This window comes from Trifolium pratense, linkage group LG4 (genome assembly GCF_020283565.1).
Source record: "Trifolium pratense cultivar HEN17-A07 linkage group LG4, ARS_RC_1.1, whole genome shotgun sequence".
In the NCBI taxonomy this organism is placed as follows: domain Eukaryota; kingdom Viridiplantae; phylum Streptophyta; class Magnoliopsida; order Fabales; family Fabaceae; genus Trifolium; species Trifolium pratense.
Window position 1 is genome coordinate 41,266,908 of NC_060062.1, and position 14,552 is coordinate 41,281,459.

General features: G+C 31.2%; 2 protein-coding genes across 3 annotated transcripts; one reads left to right on the forward strand and one right to left on the reverse strand.

Moving 5' to 3' along the window:
* Positions 1 to 6,664: 6,664 nt before the first annotated feature.
* LOC123919622 (dual specificity protein phosphatase 1-like) lies at positions 6,665 to 10,871 on the reverse strand. 2 transcript variants are annotated; one of them, XM_045971583.1, is made up of 6 exons: positions 10,786 to 10,871; positions 10,407 to 10,548; positions 10,164 to 10,299; positions 9,121 to 9,241; positions 8,023 to 8,168; positions 6,665 to 6,920 (listed from the first exon to the last, which is right to left on the reverse strand). In XM_045971583.1, the coding sequence occupies exons 2-6, from the start codon at positions 10,533 to 10,535 to the stop codon at positions 6,880 to 6,882; spliced, it is 573 nt and encodes a 190-aa protein (XP_045827539.1). In that variant the 5' UTR covers positions 10,536 to 10,548; positions 10,786 to 10,871; the 3' UTR covers positions 6,665 to 6,879. The 2 variants fall into 2 exon arrangements, with proteins under 2 accessions (XP_045827539.1, XP_045827540.1); XM_045971584.1 differs by lacking the exon at positions 6,665 to 6,920 and adding an exon at positions 7,091 to 7,340.
* Positions 10,872 to 11,951: 1,080 nt separating this feature from the next.
* LOC123919624 (probable aspartic proteinase GIP2) lies at positions 11,952 to 13,465 on the forward strand. Its single transcript, XM_045971585.1, has one exon. It carries the CDS (start codon positions 11,956 to 11,958, stop codon positions 13,303 to 13,305), a length of 1,350 nt encoding a protein of 449 aa, XP_045827541.1. The 5' UTR covers positions 11,952 to 11,955; the 3' UTR covers positions 13,306 to 13,465.
* Positions 13,466 to 14,552: the final 1,087 nt, after the last annotated feature.

Sequence of the window (14,552 nt, forward strand, 5' to 3'; positions counted from 1 at the left end):
AAAAAAAGTAAAATATATAAATAAGTAAAAATAAAGGTGTTAAAGACTTTGAATCTAAACCTAACGAACTAATCTCTGGACACTGTATTGAATTTCAATACACTTTGCGGGTTTCTAAACTGTCTGTGGGTATCGCGAGAATACGAATACTTTGTAACTTTTTCTTGGATTTACGCCTACATATGCCTTTTTTGTGTAATGGAGTAATCATTCTCTTTGAGAAGTTAGTCTATGGCCTTGTAAGGATTAGAGCATCATCGGGGATTAGAAGAACTCAAGGGTTAGACTTCTGTCGCGCAGCTTGGGTTCAACACATCTTAATAAACCTACTATTATAGAATCACCTTAAATGAGAGATTTATGGTAAAATTGAAGTTATAAAATTTCATACTATAAAACTGACAAATAATACAGAAGTAATTATAAAATACTGAAATCATATTGGAGCAAGGGGGGAATACTAAAATCATATGGAGGCCATCAGCACATGGTGGTGAGGCCATCAGCACATGGTGGTGCTGGTTTAGAGTCGGGGGACATTGAGTGCACTCTTGGAACTACAAAATACCCCAAACTTGAGGTCATGCTTGCACAATTTTTCTAGGACTAGTGAAGTCAGTAACATTAGTACATTACTCTGTTAGAGTCCTAAAGATTTGTACAAACAAAATTGCATTGCATCATGTATAAGTACATTTTTATTATCTGATCAATAAACTGTAGTATGATCTATGAATTTTTTAATCTAAGTGGGGTGTATTGGATTAGGATTTCATAAGATAATTTTATTAAAAAAAATCTTGAAGATTTTAAAAGACTTTGTGAGATTGTATTGATTTTATGAGATTTTAGAAGACTTTTTTGAAAGACTTTTTACAATCATGATTCTTAACACAAAGAATTTGTAAGACTTTATAACACAGATTTTTGAGATTTCAAAATACTTTACAGACTTTTAAAATTTAATGACTCAATAAATTCGATACAAATATCTTCTAAAATAATAATGAATGAATCAATGAAAATGAATCATTCCTTAAAAACATCAACAATCATCAATATCAAATAAATGAATATTTTAATAAAAAAATTATAAAAAAAAAAGACAAATAAACGTTGTATAGAAAACAGTGGTCTTTTTATGATTCTTACCACATTTTTATAACGTTGCAGAATCATAAAAAAGTCTATAAAAACAACTATGAATTATAAAGGAAAGAGGCTCCGCTGCAGAATAATTTTTTGTTGCAAAGTGGCATATATAATGATTGAAATGATGAAACATATATGGTTTGCTTGTTTATTTTTGCAGATATGTATACGATGAACAATTGCAAATTGGAATTGTATATGATAATCATTCAAGAAGATGATTGAAAAGTATAGGATGTAGTAAAAGAAAGAACGTGAACTCCAGTTTTGCAAGAAGAAAAAAGTCTTTGGAAGAAAAGAAAAGTCTTGAGGGTTTGAGTGAGATTGTTAGATGACAAAAGTATTTATATAGACATTTTAAAAGTGATAAGAAATCTCAATTGAATACCAACATATTTTATTGCCCTGGAAAAAAAAAATCATGATTGTCTTAATTGAATACCATAAGATTTATTTAACTTTTGTAAAATTCTTGATTGAATACCACAAGACTTTTTTATTATAAAAAAGTCTTTTAAAATCCATTGAAATCTCAATCCAATACATCCCCCTAAATAGTAGAAACCAATACGTGCATAGAGGCAGAGCTAGGTTAGGGCTGGAGAGGATCGCGACCAGTCCCAAATCAAATAAATCTAAAAGTAAACTTTTTTCTATATATAGGATTGGATGAAGTATAATAATTTCAACCAATGAAATTATTTTCGTCAAAATAATGGTTGTTAGCATATTATTAAAGAGTTTAATTGTTATGCACCGTCAGTGTAAATTTTTTTTGCACATACATCAAATGACGCGTTGCCACATCATTTAATGAATGTGACACAACATGTGTTTTTAATTATCATACATGATGTGTCGATATATTATTGGACGCATGTGCAAAATAACTTTAGACTGACGGTGCATATAAATTAAATTCATTATTAAAAGGATCAGAATTTAATTTCATATTTTTCACTTCACTAGAGCAAAACAAAATAATTTTCTTTTTTCTTTTCTGGCGGCCTCTTTCTTTGTGAGGAGGATCAAGGTTTAAGAATGAAGTACAGTAGTAGTAGTAGTAGTGGAGTAGTATAATATTTGTAGGGTACAATTTCACGAGTCTTAAGCTGGTAGGGGAATCTTTCTTCACTTTCACATGCCCTGCCCCTGGCCTGGGTGCCAATTAACTCTTTTAATGATTGTTGACCTTGGGTTAATTGATCTCCAAGTTATCGTTAATTAAATACTATAATTGGAATTGACCCAATAAAATAATTAACTAGTAGTAATTGAAATCATTAATTTGATCAATCAACTTACTTTTTTTTTTTTTTTTACATGATCAATCAACTTACTTTATTTGTCACTTGAATTAACATTAATTTTATATTTTATTTTCCTTTTTTAGTATGTTTAACAAGTGTTCTGAAACACTGTTTAGTATGACCCATTAAATAATCTACGATTGTTTTTTTTTTTTTGACAATAACAAAATGATATTCATTCATTCAAATTGATAGATTACATAAAAAACAACCGCATAATCAACATCGCTAAAAACGTAAAGGATGAATCTGCGAACAAAACTCACAGCATCCGAGTTAATAGCATACAACGGCAAATGCCTACAACAAATAATATGATAAAGTTAAAGTCACCGAAGTATCCATGCCTCCGGATCTGCAGCGTTGAAGACAAAATCAATCATTGGTTGAATCTGTAATTGACTGAAGCCGATCTTTTCAATAGAAATCAAATGAACACCGCATAATACGGGACAACAAAAACGTCGCACAAGACGACGAACAACACAACGCCGCACTCAGACGGCGAAATCACAAAAAAAAAACACAAAAGAAAAACTTGATCAATGTGAAGATCACTTATTTAAATAAAGAAGAAAAGGAAAAACAATTATGAGAGGTGATTTTGGGTCAAAAATTAACTCTAAAACCACCCCTCTTTGATAGATCAAGAAGAAAAAAAACTAGTCTACGATTGCTTTGTCAAAATAAAATCTACAACTTGTGTCGGTCCGATGATATTGAATTGGGACCTGAAAGTATACTCCTCATGTGTTAGGAAATTCTACTATCTCTTGGCAAATTTGTAAATTCATTTTTGAAAAAGGGTTGGAAATGAAACTTTGATCCATCCATTATTCATGAATGTCTCTATCACCCTGGCTCTTTATTGACCTTGGTCTTATATAGACAAAGTTGTTTCACAAGACCCACGCCTCAACAAATTTAATTCAATGATTGTGCACTATTATAATTCATGTTAAATCACGTGTAAGCATAAGAGTATGAAATAAAAGACGAAGTTCTATACACAGAATGGGACAGCCAGCATTGTGGTCAGAGTGTTGGAATGAGATGGATGGGTATGGCTAGATCCATCCATTTCCCAACAACGGGTCCATTTCTTGTAATAATTTAGATGAGGGTTATTATTAACTTTATACTCAAGAATGATGGTAAAGTAACATGCTTTTGAAGTTTTGACAAAATAAAATAAAGGATAAACAACTATTTTCCTCAGTTATAAAATGAGTGCTGTTTGAATGTATTTTAGTTAATTATTTTGATTTTTTATATGTTTTATGGCCTTTAAATATTTTTTTTAGTTAATTTAGTTGCTATAGTTACGGTTAAAAAAGACATTTAAAAATGCATTGCCATGGACTATTATGATACATTCAAGAATTATAATAACAAAAATGGTAACTAGTGATCAATACAGCGTGACATAAGTAGTAAATACTTAAATTCTTTAACTAATTGATTCATAAGTTCTATCTTCGGACGGTGCATATGGATAATAATTTGTTGAGATATATTCATCTCTTTAGTTGCACGCGAAGGATACTTTAGTTCACAAAAAAAAAAACTTGTTTAGTAAAATTTTATAAAATACAAGTTTCTTTTCAATGCAAAACTTACATTTTTATATCTCTAACTAGTACATCGGGATATCTCGTGGGCGCTAGTTAGTATGACGCTCATAACATCTCACATATCTTAAAGACATGACAGTAAACTATTTTTTTTTTTTTGAAGAAATTGAAACTAATTATTTATCCAATCCAATAAAATAATGATAACATGTTTAAAGGGGAAAATAGATAATTACTATAATGAAATGTGAGAGTGCTTGTTTCTTTCATATTATTATTATCGTGAAGAGATAAAGGGCAGCTAGTTTTGGCTTTCGGCTCAACTTTTTGTTCTTTATCGAGTACAAAATTTCTTAAAAATATAAGTTTTTTGACCTTTCTTATATAGCAAGAGTCACGGAAAAGGAAAAATATCATAAGCTATAGTTTTACTTTTTCCTTTTACTCAAAAAGAAAAAATGAACAAAAAATAGAAATGAACATGCAGGATGTGATAATTTCCTAGGCAAGATTGTTAAGATCTTAAACATAATAGTGGGCAAAATAATGAGTTTAAATGTTGTACACTGTTAGTGTAAATATTTTTTACACATGCACCCAATAATGTATTGTCATATCATTTAATGAATGTGACACATCATGTGTTTTTAAACACAAATACATGATGTTTTGGTATATTATTGGACGAATGTGTAAAATAACTTTACGCTGATAGTGTATATAAATTAAATTCAAATCATATTATGATGTGTCACTTATTTTACATTGTTTTTTTAAACAAAATCATATTAGAAAAGTTTTACAATGTGGTATGTGTATATAAATTAAAGAATTTTGTTAACAAATGCACTAAAAATACATATTAAATAATGAAAAATAAAAACTTTGTGGTAAAATAACAACTTTTAAATTTTTAAGAAATTGAATACTTAAATTCTAAAATAATATTTATATTTTTGATTCATTGACATGTGTTCTTAAGATAATTGTTTGTTTAAATTATATTCATATTTTCTTGTTGGAATGAATGTATATTCATATATTCCCGTGATTTACAGATGAATGAAGGCTCATGCTAGGGTGAGAGACCCTCTCATATCTCTCACTGATGGACCATTAATTTTTTACCGTCAGATGTAATTGATGGTTTAGATCTGTCAAAATTAAAATAGAGAACATGTATACTTGTGCACAGACAATCATGTCATACACCTCCTTGGTAGTTGGTATTGTAAGTCTGTAACTTACTTCAACTTTTCTGACGGAAACTACACCAACGCATACCCGCACCATCGACCACCATGACGGCGACCAGCACCGCCGCAGCACCAACGACAACTACCACAACTCGTAAGTAGATGACGGAAGATTCGAAGCTAGTTCAAAGTAGAACTCCAATCTCTTTGGCGTTAACACCATAAGAAGTAGAACTCCAATTTCTCTTGAAGAATCATTCCCCTTCATTTCATCCAATCTAGCAATGGTTTGTTAATTAAAAAAAATGAAATTTCCATCTTCATAATTTATACTGGAATGAAAAGGAAAGCAAAAATCTCCAGATCTAAAAGAAAACCTCTCTTTGCATAAATTAATTTCACACATCCTTTCTCCCTCTAAAAGAAAATTACTATATGTTTGTACTATGAAGGAATTAAAAATTGTATATTTCTTTAAAAAATTTATACATTTGAGAGTGGGGGACTCAGATTTTTATCTTAGATGAGGAGGTTTGATTGTGTTTACTTCAAATTTGAGGAAAATTGGAAGTGATTTGAACATGAATTATAAGAGCTTCAAGAAAGAGTCAGGATTGTCCGAAGGCAGCGGAGTTGGGAGACAACGCGGTGGTGAACTTTTTCCCTGGCTGCAATCGTCGGTTTGCTTGATGAAAACAGAAGGGGAGGACAAAAAGGAGTTTGTTCAAATAAAATAAAATAAAATAAAGGAGTTGTGATCTAGTGTAGAGTACCAAATGTGATCTTGATTGATCTAATGGTTCTCATATGTTTTTAAGACTGGCCACCGGTGAGAGATATGTTACACTGACGCACGCTAGCATCCGCCATGAATGAAACATATCATATCACCATAAATCAAAAGGGGACAAAAGTAAAAGGTAAAGCTATGAGAGAATGAATGGATGCATCTTTTTTGAGAGGGCACAACACAAGACAGCATCTGGGCCAGCGATCAACTCCAATTCAACATGTTCTAATGTGAAAAATCAAATGTCAGTATAGTCGCAATTACAGAATGACGTTGTAATCCAGACCTTAGTGCATCTAAATAAAGAAAAATGTTTATTCCAAAAATATAAATATAAATATAAAAAACTTTTTTTCCAAATGCATGCAACACAGAGGACTTGTGTTTGAACTTTGAATGAGTTCAAATCTAATGAATCAAGAATTAAAGCATCATTATCGTACATTTTATTCACAAACTTACACTAATGAAAAATATTAAAATAATACTGATTGTATTTATTATATAGCATACATTTTCTTTATTTAATTTATATAAAAACTTAGGAAGGTGTTTTTGAAACAGTAACATTAAATAGGATGAAGTTGATTTGTAATTGGAGTATATATTTAAATTTACACAACATAATTTGTTTGTTGGCTTAGTTTTGAATTTGAATGAAAGAAAGGAAGCTACAGCACCATGGAAATAAAACTAGAAGCTACTCAAGAAAGAAACACACAAAGCAACTCCAACTGTGTATTTTAGCTTGTCTTTAGATCTATAAAGTTGGTCCTTCAATAAGTTCACCATTAGAATGCACCAATATATTTACAACACATAAAACTTGCTCCCTTTCTTTCATATTAGTTGTTATTTTAATAAACTCCCAGCTTGGGTATATACTGAGCACTATCCACTTCAAAAAAAACCCAGTTTTCTTAATTAGGTACATCCCTAGAATATGAAACAGAAAAAATGCTTTAATAAACTCAAACATACTCTCAAACTGAAAATTTTATTTAAATATCTCGTATTCATTGCAATGTTTGTTAATATTTCGTTTACCATAGTGATTCTGGAGAAGTATTTCTTCAAAAAAAAAAGTTGTTATTTGAAAAACTGGCTATTTTCCCAACGCACTAGGAACATGGAATGAGAAAAGACGGATCAAATTCAACATTTCATGAAATAGGTGGGTAGAAATAGCCGCGATTCATTGTTGTTAAGTGGGAATTCTGCACTTGAGGATGATGATGTTTCAGTGCCAATCAACTCATGCTGCCTTGTCTTCAAGCAATTGCCATAGTCATACTAAGTATCATCTACACTACCTTGTCTAATCACCATCATGTAAAGAGAACAGCAATGTTTTTAAAGTCAAATATAAAATTAAAAACATAAAGGGTATGCATTGTCGTTAAACCCTATAATTAAAATATAGATCTACCATTTGAAATACCCATGAAGCTCCATTTTTGACAGCATTGCATTAATATTTCATCTTCATAATGTTGTGCATTAATATTTAGATATTCCAAAAGAGATAAAAGAAAGGAGAGAGAAATGCTGAAGTCAAGTTTCACAGCAAAATGAGCATATATGCTGAAATTTCTGATAAAGATCATAATGAAATATATGTATATGTGTATGTATTATAAGGCATGATTGCGAATGGAACTATCATGTGATTGTATCATTCTTTATGCGAAAATTGTTTGACAATAATAATGTCTAGTGAATAATATAAAACCCTTTTAACTTCCTTTACCATGCATTCTTTGCTAGATTACTATATTATGTACAAGTCAATGTTCTTTCAGTTTAAGCAATAATATAAAAGCTTTTGAGCAAAGTGACTTCCTGGTATTTATATTTTTATACAAGATTTTTTATGTGTTAAATGTAAATTGTAAATGTATTTTGATGGCTACAGAGGTGTATCAATTGAAAATATATTTAAGATGTAAATGTATCTTATATTGATGTTTAACGATATTTAAGATTAATGCAGTTTTCACCTTGAAGAGATTTCTCAAAGTCTTCCAGCTGACGAATGAAACCGCGATTTGGAGCTGCTCGTGGTCTTTTATTCTTTACATGTTCCAGAGCTTCAGATAAGCTCATTCCACGAGACTTCATCAGATATGCCACAATGATAGTCACACTGGAAGGTGGGAATAAATTAGAACCAATTTTTTGCATTTAATCTAATGAAAAAGAAAATAGTCAAATGAACAGTAGGAATATCAAGATTCTTTATTTTCAGTTCCAATATGAACATTAAAAAAAGTAGTAAAATGCTGCATGAACTTTGTGCAGAATTCAAATCACAGTCCCAAAGTAAACAAAAACATAACCATGATCCATGAATCTGAAGCTACATCCTTAATTTTCACTTCTACATAAAAGAACAAAGAAAGTCTGTAGTTTGATTCAATTCATACTATAAAGTGTTTTGAGCTTCTATTTCATTGAAAGGATAGCAAATAATATTGAAGCATGCAGTTCAATTATTGGTTCAAATATTTAATACTTCAAGGTTAAAACTGAAAAGAATGACAAGAAAGCAGATTTCAGAAAAAGAAGACAGCAATGAAACAGAGAGAAGTGAACAACAAAATCATGTCTGTAATTTTCAAAACATCAACAGGGTTTGCAGTTTTGTTGAAGCAATTTGACATTCAGCTCAACTGATTATATCCACAATGGCATCACACACATATATGGACATATTAAGAACTTCATTACAATAGATTTCAAGAGATAGTATCATTGAACTCTGAATATAAAAAAAAAACAAATCAGCTTTCATGATATTTTGATAACTTTATAAGCAAAATACGGCATGTGCTGCTGCATAATAAAAGTCATTGATAACAAAATAAAATATAAGGATTTTAAAAACCTATTGAAATTCCAACAAACCTACATGCTGCTCCTAGTTTATTGCTTGAAAAGCTACATTACAGAAATTTAAACCAAATCAAAGCAAAAATGCCATAAAACAGGCTTGAAATAAGTTATTGGCAAATGTCTAAAGTAAAATTATAGTCTTCACAAGGAACAAGAAGTGATCCCATGTAAACTAGGAGAAAGATATGAACAATGAAACTTACCTCCTTGATCTTCCAGCATAACAGTGAACCAAAACATATCCACCATTTCTTTTGGCTTCGTCAATAAAATCAAAACACTCGTTGAAGTATTGTTTTAAGTTTGTATCCTCTTTGTCAGCAACTTCCTCAATTTTCCAACAAAAGTGTAACTTTAGTATGAATATAGTACTACAAGCCTAAAAAGCTTAAGACAAAATGATGTACATCATATACTCAGTTCGTTCATAATTAGAATGTAATCAATATGATCACAATCAACCTTAATTACAAGCAACAACGATCTCAAATGCTGTACAGTCTCATTTAATAGAACACAATACTACATGAGTAAGTTAAAAATCAATTGACATTCTGATTTTAGAGAGGATAGCATCTATTGTATACAGCTATCTGTTTCAACAAAATACAATTTCTATCATAAAAGGAAATACTTTGACAGCAACTGCATGCAAAACATTTTGAGATCCTTTCTAGTACTTGACACATCTAGTAGAAGAGAATCAAACTCTGTCTTACCGGCAGTGTCAAGTACTGAAAGAATCTCAGCCCATGCTACATTGTTAAAGATCAAAGCACGCACTTTAAGAATTGCAAAAACAATGTTGTTCGAAAGCAAGCAACGGTCACGGCAACGGGGTAGGTTTTGGTCTCCACCAAATCCAGCCTCCCTAAACCCACCCCATCCTCACCAAAATGAAAACTGGGTACCAAACCTTGTCCTAATAAGGGTTCTGGAAAACTCATACTACCCCTCCCTCTACTTCTTTCTTTTTGCCCTGCTTTAACACTATTTTAAATAAACCTTTAATAATCCATAAACACTGGTTAACAACCAAATCATCTTTCTAATACAAATAGGTAAGCTCTACCTTAACTAACATTGTAACTTAATTAATGAAGATATGTATTTCCAAACATCCCCTGCCGTATATAGTGAATTCACTTGCATTACTTTGATCATCAATGCAAATCATAAGTTTATTGATCATCACATTCACAACAAAATGCAACTAACAACAACAACAGCAACAAAACAATCTTACCATCTATAACTTTATAGACGAAATCCGCAGGATGAGCAGGTGCAATCTTCCCAGCCACAGTCAAAATATGAGTAACATTAACATTTTTCAAAGCAACCTTGTTCGCCGCAGAACCAACCGAACCCAAATAGAGACCCTAATAAAACAACATTGACCCTTATATCGTCAAAATTCAGAAGAATGATAATAATAATCAAAATAACAAAAATTCAGTGAATCAAATTGAAGCAGTAACAAACAAACCTCATCAATTTCGCAAGGAACATTATCCTCTTTCAATGATTTATTTAAAAGTACAACCTTCAAAAGTAATGCTATTTGTTTCTTCATCGATTCATCGAATTGATTCATAGCTTCCGATGTTGCGTCCATTTCCTGATTCTCACTTTCAAACAAATAATCGATTAAATTCAGACGAAGTGAATACGCATGCCAGTGTTGATAATCAATTAGGTTATTTTTTAGATCAATCAGGTGTTATATAATCGATTATAATGAAGATAATCAAATTTTAAGGGATTTAAACAGTGATGTGATTTAAACAGTTTTCGTGTAAAATCAGTGATTACAAATAGAGTGTAAGCATGCAATAATAATCAACGAAAAGGGGAGAAGAACTCACCAACGAAGCGTTTACGGTTTTGCAGGGAGAAAGAAAAAACTTATATTTAATTTAACGGTATTTTTTTTTTTTTATGCAAGAAAAACTCATATTTAATTTAACTATTAAATAAATAAGTGTTTCTTTTAGCAAAAATAAATAAAGTTTTTTTTTAAGCAATAAATAAGTTTTTTAATACCTATAAATATTTCAAATTTTATAGTTAGAAGAACTTGAGTTTAATTTCAGGTCAAAATAATGGCCTAATTCTCAATCATTGATACTCGTTTTTTCAGAGAACCAGAGCGTCAATTAAAAAAAGAAAATTTAATTTTGTTTTTAATTCTTGTAAAAACATTAAAATATATGCACATATTTTAGCCAATAGAAACTAGTCCAGTGAATTCCATAAGTCCTAGCTCAACTGACAAAAAAATGTCGAAATTGATGATCCATTTTGAGTAAACAATGTTAATATTAGTATTTTGAGTATTCCTATTGATTATAGTCCATTTTGAGTAGAAAATTATGCGTATTTAATCGTATGAAATTAAACTAATTGTGGTATGTTGTTGTTTTTAGTTTTGATTTCTTAATATGGAATTGCTATTTGGTATTTTTGTTTTTCTATTGTGCATTTTTTAGTTTTGGATGTTTGACTATTGATGGATTTGTGTCACTTTCACGCTGCAACTTCAAAAATACAGGTATCATGAGGTAATAAAGAAGATAAAGAGTTGGACTAGAGAGAGATGAGAAATGGAGAAGGACATAACATATGGTTAGATGATGATATCACGAGGTTAGCATACCATTGGCATTTATAAAGTTTACTTAAAAATTTTAAGTCTATAAATTATAAGGCGTTCAAAAACTTCAAACTTAAGTGTTGGAATTTTTGGTATACTTGCATTGTTTAACAAGTTTTTGTTATAAGAAAAACTATTTTATATCATCTTTACATACAAATTTATTTAAATTCAAATAAATATCATTGTGTTAGTCAAAATATGTGGGGAAAGGAACGTGAAGATTACTTGAATAAACTGCTATTGAGCAATTTAATATACTATATTGAGTAATTTAGTATACCATATTGTCACATGCTGACAAAATTGTTTAATGAGATTAGATCTCCAAAACATTTCTATATAAGATCAACAATGCACCAATGAAAAACAACCTTTCACAATGGCTACTTCTTATTTGTTCCTCCTCTCACTATTTCTCCTTTCACTCTTATCTCCATCAATTGCATTAACCAAGTCCCATATACCTAAACCCAACACCTTTGTTCTTCCCATTACAAAAGACCCAATTACCCTTCAATACTTTACTAGTATTAGCATGGGTACCCCTGCAGTGTCCTTAGATCTAGTCATTGACATAAGGGAACGTTTCCTATGGTTTGAATGTGACGAGTCTTACAATTCCTCAACTTATCACCCAACCCCATGTGGTACAAAGAAATGCAAGCAATCTAGAGGCACAGATTGCATTAATTGTACCAACCATCCTCTTAAAACCGGATGTACCAACAACACTTGCGGCGTCCAACCATTCAACCCCTTTGGCGGTTTCTTCGTGAGTGGAGACGTAGGCGAGGATATCTTATCCTCAGTACGTACCATTGACAATAGAGGCATACTTACCAAAGTGCACGTGCCACGTTTCATTTCTTCGTGTGTGTACCCAAATAAATTTGGCGTTCAGGGCTTTCTTGGAGGCCTGAGCAGAGGAAAAAAGGGAGTTTTAGGCCTCGCAAGAAGTCTTATTTCTTTACCAACACAACTCGCGACTAGATATAAACTTGATCGTAAATTTACGCTTTGTTTACCTTCAAATTCAAAAACTAATGGGTTTGGGCTTGGGAGTCTCTTTGTTGGTGGGGGTCCATATCATTTGGGCTCTCGTGGAAATGATGTTTCCAAATTTCTTAACTACACCCCACTTGTTACTAACCGTCACAGCACCGGTCCTATATTTGATAACTTTCCTTCAGTTGAGTACTTTATTAAGGTGAAATCAATCAAAGTTGACAATAGCATTATAAATTTTGATACCAAATTACTTTCTATCAACAAATTAGGTAATGGTGGTACAAAACTTAGCACCGTGATTCCTCACACAAAATTACACACTTTAATATACCAACCACTTTTAAGTGCTTTTGTGAAAAAAGCTGAAATTAGAAAGATAAAAAGAGTGAAAGCTGTTGCACCATTTGAAGCATGTTTTGATTCAACAACAATTAGCAAGGGTGTTACTGGGCCTAATGTGCCTACAATTGATTTGGTCTTGAAGGGGGGTGTACAATGGAGAATCTATGGTGCAAATTCAATGGTAAAGATTAATGAAAATGTGTTGTGTCTTGGATTTGTGGAAGTAGGTTTGGATGAACTATTAGAGGGTCCATTGGAAACTTCAATTGTTATTGGTTCACATCAATTGGAGGATAATCTATTGGAGTTTGATCTAGTTTCCTCAAAACTTGGCTTTAGTTCATCACTTCTACTCAACAAAGCAAGTTGTTCCCACTAGGGATTTTAAGATTTGACTTTGCGTCTTATATTCTAAACGTAATGTATGGAAATAATAAGTGTTCAGTTTACACTCAATGTAATAATCTATATATATTTTTTAACGGTGTAGTAATCAATATATTTATATTAATATTTATTTATATAAAATTAATACTATTCCTGCCAAAAGTGTTTAGTTGCCGCTAGGCGACAAAAAAAAGTGTTTAGTTTTCGTGTGTTTAACTTAATTGGTAGGAACATCGTATTAACAAGTTTTGTTCTTTTGATCTTAACAATTCACCAATCATTAATAAGAAAATGTATTTTAGTCGCAACGACCAATGAGTTGACTATGAGCTTTAGGTGGAACATGTCCTTTCCATTTTCTCTTTTTTCAGGGTTTCACACCTACTCTTTTTCAATTTGGATTGGATGATGTAACTTATAAATTCAGTTACACGCAGTAAGCAATTTCAGCCGTTCAAAAGTAATCAGACAATATTAATTGATCAGTGTAGTTTAAACAAAATTGTAATCTCAACTATTTATTGTTGTTTGTCAATATATTTAGAACTAAATTGATTTGTTGGGGCCTTTATTTGAACCCACATTTTAAGGATTAAAGTCTTTGAGTTACTTAGCACTTCAATATCACCACAACCTTGTGATGAGCTCCCAAATTGGGGATCCGAATTCTTGATGGATAAGGGTAACCATATTATTGTTAAGTTGGTCTTTTCTACTTGTATTGTTGCTAAGTTGATGTTTGACACTCATATTGTTGTTGATGATAGAAATAATATAAAACCATTGATGTGGCTCTATCTTAACAGCTTAAGCTTTTGGGATAATCGGTCATTTGACATATTCACGACCATTGTCACATTGAATGATTTTGATTTCTTTTTGAAAATGTGTGTTTATGTAAGCTCGAAGTTTTTGAAAGCAAGAGTATACTTGAGATTTATGTGATATAAGATACGTCCACAATTTTTTTGAATAATTATCCAAAAAGAGAATATAGTATTTGTGACCTAACGAGCTTAAAATAGGAGATGTCCACACATCACTATGTAAAATATCAAATGACAACAAACTATGATTAAGAGAATTCATGAAAGGCAATTTAAGATGTTTACCAAGTGGACAAGAATGACAAATATGTGAATTTAGTTTCCTAGAATTATTACATTCAATAAATTTATTTTGTCTAAGAGAATTTAAAATTTGTTCTCCTAGGTGACCTAAACGATCATGCCAAAGAGA

Coding starts and splice junctions, on each gene's coding strand:
- LOC123919624 (XM_045971585.1), top strand. CDS start 11,956: ATGGCTACTTCTTATTTGTTCCTCCTCTCACTATTTCTCCTTTCACTC.
- LOC123919622 (XM_045971583.1), bottom strand. CDS start 10,535: ATGGACGCAACATCGGAAGCTATGAATCAATTCGATGAATCGATGAAG. Junction 8,169..9,120: donor TATGCTGGAAGATCAAGGAG/GTAAGTTTCATT, acceptor CCCACCTTCCAG/TGTGACTATCATTGTGGCAT. Junction 6,921..8,022: donor CTTTGAGAAATCTCTTCAAG/GTGAAAACTGCA, acceptor TTTTTTTTGAAG/TGGATAGTGCTCAGTATATA.